Source organism: Capricornis sumatraensis, chromosome 15 (genome assembly GCF_032405125.1).
Source record: "Capricornis sumatraensis isolate serow.1 chromosome 15, serow.2, whole genome shotgun sequence".
In the NCBI taxonomy this organism is placed as follows: domain Eukaryota; kingdom Metazoa; phylum Chordata; class Mammalia; order Artiodactyla; family Bovidae; genus Capricornis; species Capricornis sumatraensis.
Window position 1 is genome coordinate 24771414 of NC_091083.1, and position 13654 is coordinate 24785067.

The 13654-nt window shown below is 37.1% G+C and overlaps 1 protein-coding gene across 1 annotated transcript in view; it reads left to right on the forward strand.

Moving 5' to 3' along the window:
- The window catches only part of PLXDC2 (plexin domain containing 2), a 431731-nt gene that overhangs the window by 388745 nt on the left and 29332 nt on the right, over nucleotides 1-13654 (forward strand). The window contains exon 12 of the mRNA XM_068987428.1: nucleotides 12224-12384. Within this exon, the coding sequence (XP_068843529.1) occupies nucleotides 12224-12384 (161 nt within the window). The remainder of the gene's footprint in view (nucleotides 1-12223; nucleotides 12385-13654) is intronic.

The window sequence follows — 13654 nt, forward strand, 5'->3', positions numbered from 1 at the left end:
TTGACTGCCTTATTTGGCATTTAATTAGTTGCTTCCAAATGACACTCACCACTCGCCACCTAAATAGAAATGTAAATGGCTTCAAGATGCAAACTGGAAAAAATTATATTTAGGGCTGAAACAGATCTGCAAGTTGAATCAATGGCAAAGTCTCATAACTGAGAAGTGAAATCTTCAACCAGATTCAGCTCAATTTAGCAAACAGAGTTGTGCCATTCTGCTACAATGCAGATGTTAAAATTATATCAAGCTCTAAAATCCTATGACTGATTTTATTATTTAAAATTTGTTGACTGAGATTTGGTACTATGATAATAATACCAAAAGCTGCATTCTCTCTTGGTTCCTCTAAAGATTCTTCCTTCTGATAAAGTCACATTTCTTTTTAAAAAACATATTTGCATGTAAGTTCTTAATTACTAATGATATTTAAAGTATGAGCACTCGAGACCACTGGTGTGTCATGCAGGTGGCACTGTGTTCGTCATTTCTTCTCATTGGTAGGGAGTCTGCTAAACCTGGATTCTGAAAGGCTGTGTTCTTGAGTCGGAAGGTGGGGTCTTCATCAAAAGGATGCTGAAGTAACTACATTAAGCAGTTTGCAGAATGTGATCAAGTTAATTCTGGAGTACAGATCTGCAAAATGATTAATTTTAAAGAGTTAATACAGAAATATTACTTTGAATGAATTATGGAGTGGTCTGTCTAAATTCTGAATCTGTTGTGTTTAATCTCCTACTTCTGAACATATAAGACTTTTTATCCAAAGATGAAATGTTAGAACATTATTCTGACTTTTTCACTAGACTACTTCTAAGCTTATATTTTTATTACCTAGTGTGTAGTGACAGATCAAGTATCTAGTGTTTCATTTATCATTCAGTCAAATTATTTTTTGACTTTAATACATAAATCATCAAAGTCACCTATCTTTCACTTTTTTCTCCTACCTTCCCTTGCTATTTTTTTTTCATCTTTTTCTTTAGCAGCGATCACAGTCTGGTAAGCAAAGGGAAACCATTATTACCTTTTGACAGACTATTGAGTATCTATCACTTACTGTTTCTAAAACTGTAAAAATAACGGCATTTGGTTTTATCTTTTGCTCTGTTTGACTACTTTTCATGATAGCACTAACTGTATAAGAAAGTGTACAAGTGCCATAATAATGAACATTTGTTACACTTCAGAATATTATTTTGAATGTCCATTATGGATTAAGAAATTCTCTTCTAAAATTTTGTTTAGAGTAGTATTTTTCAACTTTTCATGTACATAAGAATCATCTGGTTATTCTCATTTGATTATTCTAGCTCCTAAGAACCCCAGGGCTCAGACTGCTCTCCATAACACCTAAATCTGAGCCTCGGGATCTGGGATCCAGGCATCAATACTTTTTAAGCCCTCAGGCGATTCCCACATATAGTTCCATCAAGAACAGGTGGTCTGAAGTAATGCTTCATAAATATTAAGAAGCATTGGAGTCATCAGGGAAAGATAGAATCTATGCAAATCTGAAATTCACTTAAGAAATACAAGCAAACTATAAATTTAGGCATCATCAGCACATAATGATAGTTGAAGTTATCAGAGTGAATGAGATCACAGAAGAATAATGTAAAAATGAAATGGGCAAAAGACTAATGAGGGAAAATGTACATGCATGCTACGTCACTTTAGTCGTGCCCAACTCTGTGTGCCCCCATGGACTGCAGTCCACCGGGCTCCTCTGTCCATGGGATTCTCCAGGCAAGAATACTGGAGTGGGTTGCTGTGGGTATCGTCCTGACCCAGAGATCAAGTTCACATCTGTTATGGCTCACCTGCATTGACAGGCAGGTTCTTTACCACCAGCACCACTTGGGAAGCCCATAAGGGAACACAGCAGTTGAGATTTTGTTGGCGGGGGCGGGGAAGGAAAACTCAAACACAGCAAGACAATCAGAAGAATTTGGAATCACAGAAAACAAAAAGAAAATTTCAGGAAGCAAGTAGTGAACAATGCCAAAGACAAATGAAAAACAAATAGAAAAGTAACCATTGAATTAAATAGTAAGTTGACATTTGCTGATCTTGACCTGATAGTTCTATAGTCCACAGATGCACAGTCCCCAGAGAGAATCTGAGAAGTTGATGAGCAATAAGAAAATTGAACTTAAATGGGACACGCTGCCATTTAAAGAAGCTTGGTGAGAAGGGAAGTAGGATTTCTGTTGTTTTGTTTTAGGAGTGTATTTATATGTTAGAGGTGTTGAGAAGGAAAAAAAGACATGAAGAAAAGGAGTTGAGAGATGACTGAGAATGAAGTGATATATGTGCAAGCAGGGATGGGTCAGTCCACGTGGATGAGAGGAGATGGGCAAGAGGGAGAAGTTTAGGGAATTCCTCTTGAGCTTGTTTCTCAGTGTGATAGGAGACAGCAATATGGCAAGAGTGAGTGGGAGAGGTCAGAGTATGGGGACCAGGAGCTGAGATAACCCATAGAACATTTCTGAAGGAAATGGAAAAGGGAGCCTTTATGTATGTATGAAGGGTGTGCCGATGAGAACGTGAAGCCTGCTGACCATGATAACCATCCTTGTGCTTTGGTGACATCAACACTGAATGTTTTCATGTGTGCTTGAATCAATGCTTATTGATCCAGGAATCATGGAAGATGGATTCCTTGAATCCATATGGAATACGAAATATGCTGATCCAGCTTAAGCAAGCAAAAAAAAATTTTTCTTTGAGAGAAAAAATGTTATTTTTTAAAAGACATAAAGCTTTAAAGACAGTATTTTAACCTGTTAGATGGTAAATTTAGTTTAATATTTTTAGCAGCTAGGTTTTCACTGACTTACTGTTCTATTAAGACTAATTTTTGCTTGAATTTTATTCTGCATGGTCAAATAACACCACACAAGATTTAAAATGTATCTTGGGTAGCAAGGACAGGCATTAATTATTTAACACTATTTCATAACAGTAAGTACTGTGACCAAATGTTATTATTTCAGTTACAGTAGGGAATTAGCAACTAATTGGATCAAATTTCAATAAGTGATTTTAACATGTGTTAACATTATGCTCAGCAACTACTAAAGAAAAAAAATTTAATATAGAGTTAAATTGAAATGGAATTCTAAGAAATATCTGTTTAACTTAAAGAAGGCAGGAGAGGAAGAAAAAATGGACCACATAATGGATGGACACAAAGGAAACAATGGCAAAATGAAAGACCAAATTCAGGCATACCAATAATTTTACTAAATGAGTCAGAAATTCTACTTATATGTATTCAAAAGAGAGCATAGCCATAAAAATATTGTACAAGAATATTCATAGCAACTGTATTCATAACTGCCAATAACTGAAACAATCCAGATGTTTGTCAATAGAATAAACAAATTAAATATTTCATAAGATGGACTACTACTCAGCAGAAAAAAATAACAAACTGCGGATACATGCAATAATATAAATAAAACTTTAAATCATTCGTTTAGGTAAAAGAAGCCAGGTATGAAAGAGTATATATAGTATGATTTGATTTATGTGAAGTTCAGGATAGATGAAACTAATCTTCAGTAAGAGGAATCAGCACAGTGGTTTCCATGGCAGGGTAAGGTCAGGATTGATGGGAATGAAATTAATCCATTGATTGATTGATTGAAAATTTTCCGAGGGCATGGAAATAGTCTGTATGTTGGTTTGGCTGATGATTCCTTTGGTATATAAGATCTGTGCATTTCAAGGATGCAAATTTTACCTTAGTGGGAAAGAAAAAGTAAGAAAACAGAAATGTTGATGTGTTTCTCATGAACTAGATAGTTTTTTCTTAACTCTCATGAGTAAATTTTTTCAAGCTTCTTAAAATTCTCAACAAAAGAGAGCAAAAAGATTTATCCTTAGCAAAGAAGCTTCTCTAATTAATAAGCATAAAATTTAACACCTCTGATTACTTGATTCGTGGTTTACTTTAAATTATTCTTAGAATCCTCCCATGTAGTTGCTAATAGTGATAAAATTATCTTGCAATTATTGGACTGTTAACTGTACACCAGGCATTCATCTAAGGGTTTTGCATGTTGATCTCATTTAATCCTTAGAGTACCCCATGAAGAAAGTCATACTATAATCCTATTTTACACATGAAATATCAGAAGGACAGGGATTTAAGTATTCTGTCTGGGGGCCCTCATCTGTAAGGGATGTAGCCTGGCTACAATGCCAAACACTCTGCTGTCGGAGCATGCGCTATGCTCCCCATAACCATCCTGGCCTGCAACCTGGGAGGGCTTCTCCAGTTGTGGCACTGAATGTGGGGGGAGAATCCTCTTCACCCTGTACCTATCAGAGTGAAGACAGATGCGTGTCCAAACCACTGAGCTAATCTAGAGCCTTAGCACCTGCACACCTCTCAGTCACAGCTGTACTTCCAGGTCAGTATGAAGCCTTCTTGAAATTGTTCACGTATCGGGATCCTTTTTCTCACTGAAACTTGAATGCATGTTGAATGAAAGCATGGACACTGTGTAGCCATTTGCCTGCCACTCCGTCTCTACTAAAGCCATCCAGGATCTCAGCAAACAAGGACAGCACCAGGTGCCAGTTCATGATCAGAGTGAGCCCCGGGGGTCCTCTGAGCCCATCCCTCGACAGGTTAAGTGCCCAGGTGACTCTAAGATCCAAAGTAGTGCTTTATACCCACATGTGGGGCCAGTTCACAAAGCTGATTTCATGAGAAAGGTGAGACTGAGACTAGTGCTCACCTCCAGGACTAATCATATTCTATCCCACATTCAACGTGTGGAGCTCTGTATTCCAGGAAACTTGATGTTCCAGGACCTAAGGGAAGACAGTCATGACAAACACACTTTTTTAGCATCCTTCTTCCCAAGCAGGCCAGCTGAATCTGCCCCCATTTAAGGCATTATCTGAGCCGTGTTTTGGCAGTTCTGATGTGAAACATACCCTTCAAAACTAGTCCTCAAGTGGTTTCAGTTTTTTCTTTCCACCCTTGATATATGTGCCTGTTTTATTAGCTCTGGTAACATAAATCAAAATACAGTTCGGAGCTCTAACCAAGTTTATTTTTTTCCAATTTCCGATTCTGTCTTTTGAGATACATTCATATAGTCCTACCCATTTACCTTCCTGGGAGATTTCATACATCAACCGCAACAAATAGCAAAAAGTTGTGTGGTTGTTAACATCAAGGGCTAATGTTCAATCCTGAGGTACCCGCAAGGGCCAAATTGACATCTCCAGCAACTAAATTAACCCATGCTTTCATAGGAAGCGCATAGGTTCTCATTAATTGTAAATATAAACTCAGGTGCCAAAGAACTTGAGACTGGCTTAATATTTAGCAGTTTTCAAAAGAAGCTCTCCATAAGGTTGATATTGTTTAGACAGCCTACCAAACCACAGCAGCTGGGCTGCAGATTCTATGTGGCATGGCCATGTCCCAGTTACTGCGGGAGTCTGGGGAGAGACGGGTTCACTCTTAAGGAGCTTGGTGGTTTGTTTTCCTTCAAAGGGGTAGACAGTGAAGGTACATGGAGATTGATCTTGATCTTTCCACTGGAAAAGCTATTCACTGAGACATCCTTGCTTTATCCAGCATGCACTTAAGCTTCCCATTTCCATGAATAATTTCAAGAAAGCCTCATATTGACTTGGTAAGACAGCCATGATTAAAAGAAATGGCAATAGCAAGGGTTCACATTAGCTAAGTGGTTTGGACACACATCTATCTTTTCACACTGATGGGAGCGAGGTGGAAAGGTTCCTTCTCTATAATCAGAAAACATGATGGATTTTATAGGGAAGCAAACATTTATTGCAGTTGTATATTCATTCATATGTTTGTATATAAATGAACTGGCTTCATAAGTGACTTCATTCAAATGGACAGGATTAAATGGCATGAAAAGTCACTGTCTTCTGTACCCCCACATCTTGAAAGTACATTGTCAACCTACTCTTTGGTATTCCATTGTAATTGTGAATATATTTGTCATATATATTTAATATATGTTTACTATTTAGATGGGAAACTTAAGTACTGAGATTTCTGTGAGTTATTTTATAGAAGTAGAGACATTTTTAGAGAACAATTTCTAAATATACTTTTAAATGAAGAAGCAAGACAACTTGATATAGAAAGCTGATGTTAGGAAAACTTTAAAAGTTAGATCTTATAAAGAACTTGATTGCTGAAAATATTAGAGACACGGGTCAATTATTACAAAACGTAGCACATACAAATAAGAAATGAAAACCAGCATGGATCATTACAAGGATTTGCTTTTGGTGTTACGGTAGCTATAAATGTGGCGAATCCCCTGTTTTTGATGCTCACACACACACATGCACAAAAGCACTAATCACATAACAAGGCTAGTAGCAGACTGGGTGGTGACTACTCTCCAAATTCCCTCATTTTGATGGAATCAAGCATTTCTTTTAATATGATTTCACGGAAATTTTATTTAGCCTTATTTTCCTGAGATAAAAGGTAGCGGATTATTGTTTAAAAAGGATTGTCATACCCTAAGCTCTTTTAAGCCAGAACATTTTATATGTTTCCCTGAATGAAATTTCACAGCTGCTCTGTAGTAGCACAGGCTGCAGACAAGAAGCTGGGCCAGCTGCCCCTGCCAGAATATTATTCTCACCACACATAATGCACTTAGCTATGTTTTGTGCACCATTTTAATATCTTTTCACAGTACTTACTCAAATCCCTCCTAAGGAGATGTCATCATGTGAATTATGAATGAATGTAGGGTCACAGTGATTCGTATTGTGGATTAAGTATGGCTTGTATAATAGTTTCAAGGAACCCTAATACTCAAATAATATTGACAGATTGGTAAGCATCCAAAAGAAAAAATAGGGACTCCATGATTAAGAAAATGAAAGAACAAAGAGAATTATGAGAAATAAGAAGATATGTAAAATACCCAGAGAAACTCTAAATGAAGTCAAGGTCATGATCATGTTTGTAGACAATTAAAAGGGCCATGAAGAAAATTATGTGAGCTATGAAATGAGATCAGTTACAAGGGAAACTTCCAAAGGAAAAGTCAATTTAGTGAAAATTTTTACTTTTACTTGATTTTGTGCTGTTACATTTGGTAGCTCATAAATGGGTTCAATAATATTCCACAGGGAAACTCGTGTGTTTTCAATCCAAAAATGCAGCACTAACATTTTAAGCATTTTGTAGTTCAACTTCATTCTGAAGTGTTAAGAAAGAACACTTGACATCATCTGTATAAGATTTATGGATTTTTGAACAAATTCATGCAAGACCTTGCCCAAAGCCTCTTGGTCCCCCAAAAGACATTATATGTTGTGGAATTTGTAGGTTTTTTTAAAAGCCAAGAGAATAGTTAGATTTAGTACTAACTCTTTAAAGTGAATAAAATTTCGGACAAGGAATGTTTCTATTTTAGTTTTACTTTATTGCTGGACTTTAGTTACTGACAAGATTTAAAAATGGGTATGATCATTTCAGTAGTGTATTAAAACCTCTAATGTATTCAAGAATTGTACTTCTAAATATCATTATCGATACTACATACATATAATGCTGAAAAAATAATAACAGACGTAGAAAGACTGAGGAGACATAGAGGTCTAAAATTAAATGCTACACCTTGAAGAAACAAAAGGTCAATTTTTTTTCCTTGTTTCCTCCTATCATCTTTCTTCTACTTTTTTCACCTTATCTTTTATCAATAATTTATGAACTTTTCTTGGCGTGCAGAAAATTAAACACACTTACATGAGGTCCTGGATATTTTTCAGAATGTGCTTAATGCCTTTTAAAAATCCGTCATCTTTGCTATCATGGTAGCTCTAAAACTTACCAAAAGATAGTATAATGCTTTGATTGATTTGACAGTTCTCAAAGTCCTCTCTGTGTCTAAATATTGATCTGTGTTTTATAAAGTGCTAAAAGTTAGAAACTCATAAGAACTGGTAGGTCACTCTGTGGATCAGATGGGAGTATATTATCTTTGATACTATTGATTTTCTGTGCTTCATTTATGTTTTAAAGTATGTCTATAAGAGAACAGAAAAAAGGCTTTGATTTGGTAGGCTTTTCAAATATATTTATATATTTCCTCTTTTATTTTTGGCTCTGAGGCTCCCTTTGGGGAGTCTTATTGTCTCTTCTCACTAACTCATCGTATTTAAATATATAGTATAAAGGTAAACAAATGAAAGACTCGAATTGTCCTCTGTGTGATACTGTGTGTGTGTGTGAGAGAGAGAGAGTAATTCTTCAACTTTTGTTCACTTTGGGACGTAAATGAAATAGCATAAGCCATTTCTAAGAATTGAATATGAACTTGGTTTTTCAGGCTAGATTCCTCCTGCCATCTTTGAATATTCCCCCAACTCATATAGACTCTGACGAACTTTAGAAGTTTGTACCTGAAACAGGTTCAGAGTCTTCTTCGACCTACTTCTTTCTGCCTATTTCCAAGAATAATCAGTTGTACCTCAGGAATGAATATTGTCAGAGATGACATCTTTGTTCACTGTCTTTTCTGAGGAATGAAATCAATTTATTTGAGCAGTCTGCCCTCGAGGTGAATGAACTAAATTTCAATTATGGAAATTACTAGCACTTGCTTAAACATTTTAAATTTCAACTTGGGTTTGAGTTGATCATGATTTTTATCACAGAGGGTTCTCTGTGTTGTTTGCAGTTTCCCAAAGTGTGTAAACCCGATTCCCTTTAATTGAAAAGTGGTATCAAACTGAAAACCAAATAGTGAAATAATTTGAAATCAAAGCACATCAATGATGTATTCACTTTATCTCCAGATTTAACATTCCTTAATGTGCCATCATAATACCTGTTAATAAAGAAAGCAGCTAGAACAGAGATGCAGAAAGCTTGGCTAAATAGTAAGAGCAAAAGAGTAAGTTCTCCAGAGATATGAGTACAATTTTTGCCACTTCATTTTGATTATTTCTGAAGTATTTAGAAATAGCATGGGCTTGGGTCACCAAGATACCCCTGTAATATTTTGAAATTTGCTACATTTCTCCTTAAATGATTTGTTCTAATTATGACACATCATAAAGTCATGTGCACGTTCATGGGTTCCTAAGTATTTCTTCTGTCTACTGGTTAGTAATATTTTGAAAATCCATGAAAATAGTTTATTTTGTTCAAATCATCATCATCCAAAAATGTTATAAAATGCTTATCGGCTTGTAACAAACTACATTCTGTACAGGTTGCATTAGATATGAAATGGTGTCTTAACATCCATACCAGCACTGCAAAGAATTTGTAAAGGAGGATATTATAAGTAGCCATTATTAGAAATATCGATTAATAATTATTGTGAGTGTAAGCATTTATGCCTAAATAAAAAGAGTGAGTGGATTTCAAGGAATAAATGCAGTTATGATTATGATTTTTTATTCTAAAGACTGGCAACATATGGCCTGCAAGTCATAGATCGTTTTATTGACAAGAACTGCTGAGTTCTTGAGTGAAACATGTCCCTAGCTCTCCTCTTCCTTCCTGAGACAACTGTCCCTTGCCTGCTGCCTTCTCAACAGGCTCTGGATCTCTGGCCCATTTGAGAAATCATAGTTCAGGGTCAAGTCACAGGTGTCTTTTCCTTGCCTTCCCCATCTTCACATACACACACACACAAAATTAAACTAGACTTTATGATGCTTTTGAAAGGTTACTAATCCCAGAAATAGAACCAGATGCTGTTTGGATAGATGGATGCATGGATGAAAAGAGGGCCAGATAGATGAATGCATGCATGGATGCATGAATGGAAGAAGAAGTAGATGGATGGAAAGAGGGATAGATGGATGGATGGAAGGGTGGATGGATAAATGAGTGGATGGATAGATGGAAGGAAGGGTAGTTGGATGGAATTATACATGAGATTTGAATAAACATTCAAGGCTTCCTTTCATAACTCTAGCAAATATTTTTGCCACATATTCTCCAAAGCAACATTTTAAATTAATCCTACTTTTCCATGAAAGGAATCTGTCACCCTCTTTTAAAAATAAGAAAAAAAAGCCAAGTGTCCAAAATGCAATAATACAAGCATACTTAAGAATGAAGCCAGACTCTTAAAAGTAACAAATGTTAAGGGCAAAAACATAATTTATGCAGTGTCCTGAATCTGACAGTGTAATTTGCCTCAATCTGCCTCATATAAGATATAATAATATAATAACTACATTAGCTAAGCACTTATTGTATGCCAGGTGCTTTCTTATATATTTAATATGTATGAAATGTTTGATTTTCACAGCAATCCTATGGCATAGTTACTGTTATTGACATGGAGAGAGGGCCTAACCAAAGACTAGACAGTCTACATCAGGAGCAGGTGTGTAGCTGCCTGCCCCATGGCTGAGCAGCCAAGGATGGGTAGCTACTACTGTCCTAAGTGCTGAAATTGGCTTGAACTAACCACGACGTGCAGTGTGAGCCTTCTTCCTGGAAGTTCCAGGCCTTCAATAGAGTCCAGAGTCGTCAGATTTTGCCAGTGGAATTGTCAATGTGAGAAGACATATTCCTGATACTTCTTCCCCTACCATCTTCCCAGAATCCTCTGAAAATGAACTTTTACATAATGAATTACTCTAAATTATACATTCTGTGACTAATGAACTTCTGTTATGTTAAGGGAAAGCTTTAGGAATTTAAGCTTTATTAAATGTGGAGTGCTGTGCTGTGCTTAGTTGCTCAGTCATGTCCGACTGTTTGCGACCCTGTGGACTGTAGCCCGCCAGTCTCCTCTCTCCTTGGGGATTCTCCAGGCAAGAATTCTGGGGTGGGTTGCCATGCCCTCCTGGGGATCTTCCCAACCCAGGGATCGAACCCAGGTCTCCCACATGGCAGGTAGATTCTTTACCGTCTGAGCCACCAGGGAAGCCCATCAGACATGGAGAAGAATTACTGAATACCAACTATGGGTCTCACACAAAGAATAAACAAATAATAGCAACGAAACTTGAAAGCATGGATGGGAAGAATTGGGAGTTCATATTTCTTTTCTCTATTTGGAATTTTCTTATCTTGTATTTACTACACATTCTGATAGGTAGTCATGTCTGTTTTTTTCTACTAATAAAAATTATGATAAAAGAAATAAATCAGTGCTTATTAAGTGAGGTTTAATAGACCAAAAAATGTTTAAAACATAGATGCAAAAATTGGAAATAATAAAGACGTAAATTGCTAATGAAAGGATTAGGAATCACTGTTCTAGAACTTCTATGAGTCGTAGAGAATTTTCTAATGATTCAAAAATACCCTTCATATTATGTAATAAGGTACAATTTCCTGGTGCACATAATTTAAGAATATCTCCTCTACTTGCCTGAGTAGACTTCAAATATTATAGAATCTTAGAACAAGAGAAGACTTTAGAGATTGGCTTTATTTGGTTGGTTGGCTTGGCTTGGCTAATTATTGCTTTCAAAATTTAATTTCTCCTTTTTCCTTACTCTCTGAAATGGATATTACAATGGAGAGCATCTTAGTAAAAGTTACAGAAAATGATATTAGTCTGTGGCATAGTAGAATATTTTCATATGCTGTGTATTCCCTTTAGATAGTGATAAACTATTTGTGGGTCATTTAGCATCCATCTGTTACACTTTTATAGAACATTTCAGTTTAAAACAGATTTTGAAAATTATCCTTTGAACTCATGCACAGACTTTCTCAAAATGCCTGTGTAGCCCACCAAAAGATGTTTGGTACTCTTCAGTTCAAGTTTTCCAAAAGAAAATGAGAGAGGAGATTTCAAAAAGTAATCAATTTTTCCATAGGTAAGAGTGCCAGTGGTTTAATGAGAAAGATCAAAGTTAAATTTATTATACAGTTAATTAGGGTTTTAGATTTTCCCCAGTACTTTTAGAATAAAGGCTATTAATTTTGCCTTATTTAACAGAATAAAGACTATTGAACCATAAATTAAAACACAGTTATAAATGTGCTTTTAATCATTTAAGAGTATGGGTTTTTCATTTGCCAAGGAAAGAGCATCTAACTTCTAAAACTGGTGTTGCGGAAAAGAAAAGTCGTTCAGAAAGTTTAAAAAAATTCACTGGCACTTAATTAAGAATATGAATATACCCCTCAATGAAAATGCAGATCTACGAGTGCACCCAGAGATGCATTCATGCATATGAATGTCTGACAGCTGTGCTGTTCTTCCAGCCTCTACAGATGACAGTGCAGCTGAGAAGAAAGGAGGAGCCCTTCATGCCGGTCTCATCGTCGGGATTCTCATCCTGGTCCTCATTATAGCCGCAGCCATCCTTGTGACAGTCTATATGTATCACCACCCGACATCAGCAGCCAGCATCTTCTTTATCGAGGTAAGGGTCAAGTAGAGTACCTGAAAACCTTGCCAACTGATGAACTGTAGCCGTTTTCTAACACCACCTGCATTTAATATTTAGCACATTTTCTCCACTTTGTACTTGGGAGCTGGCTGGTTTCACATACGCACGCACGCACACGTGTATTGATGGATGGCTTTCATGTGCTGAGTTCAGTTACCTTATCTCAGGAGCTTTTAAAGAAATAAGCCATCTTGCCTTTTCCAGACCTAAAAGAAAATAGAAACCATATTTTTTGTCTCATTATAGCAAGTATGTGAACCCGCTGTTCTTCTGATCCTGAAAGGAATGCACCATATGCCACAGGCTGAAGGACTTAGCTTAAATCAACTAATCGATAAATACTAATTGAGTATTAGCTGGGTTCATAATAGTGTGGTGGGCCTGCTCTTAAAATGCTCACAAAACATTTAGGAAAAATATAGATTTCCCTACAAAATAACAGTTATAACAATAAGATAATGGTATGTGCCATTGCCATTTTGTGTGAACATGTGTGTTTTTATACATTTATCAATACATATAAATGCAAATGCATGCACACACACTCATTCAAACACAATGAGAGCACCAAGCCAAATGAGTGTTGTGTTTGCATGTGCCCAAGAGCAGTAGGTACGAGGAACAGCGGCGGTGTGCAAAGGGCCACAGCCAAGCCCTGGTGTCCAGAGGCCTGAGACTGCGAAGCCTGGGGGTCACAGGATAAGGTCAATGTGACCAAGTCACCTTCTGCCTCTCAGACAACTGGGCTTCCTGGTCCCTCTGTGTGCATGGCTTTCATCCCAACATCATGGAGCCATTGCTCTTCAGTTCAGTTCAGTTCAGTCGCTCAGTCGTGTCCGACTCTTTGCGACCCCATGAACTGCAGCACGCCAGGCCTCCCTGTCCATCACCAACTCCTGAAGTTCACTCAGATTCATGTCCATGGAGTCAGTGATGCCATCAGCCATCTCATCCTCTGTCGTCCCCTTCTCCTCCTGCCCCCAATCCCTCCCAGCATCAAAGTATTTTCCAATGAGTCAACTCTTCTCATGAGGTGGCCAAAGTACTGGAGCTTCAGTTTTAGCATCATTCCTCCCAAAGAAATCCCAGGGCTGATCTCCTTCAGAATGGACTGGTTAGATCTCCTTGCAGTCCAAGGGACTCTCAAGAGTCTTCTCCAACACCACAGTTCAAAAGCATCAATTCTTTGGTGCTCAGCCTTCTTCACAGTCCAACTCTCACATCCATACATGACCACTGGAAA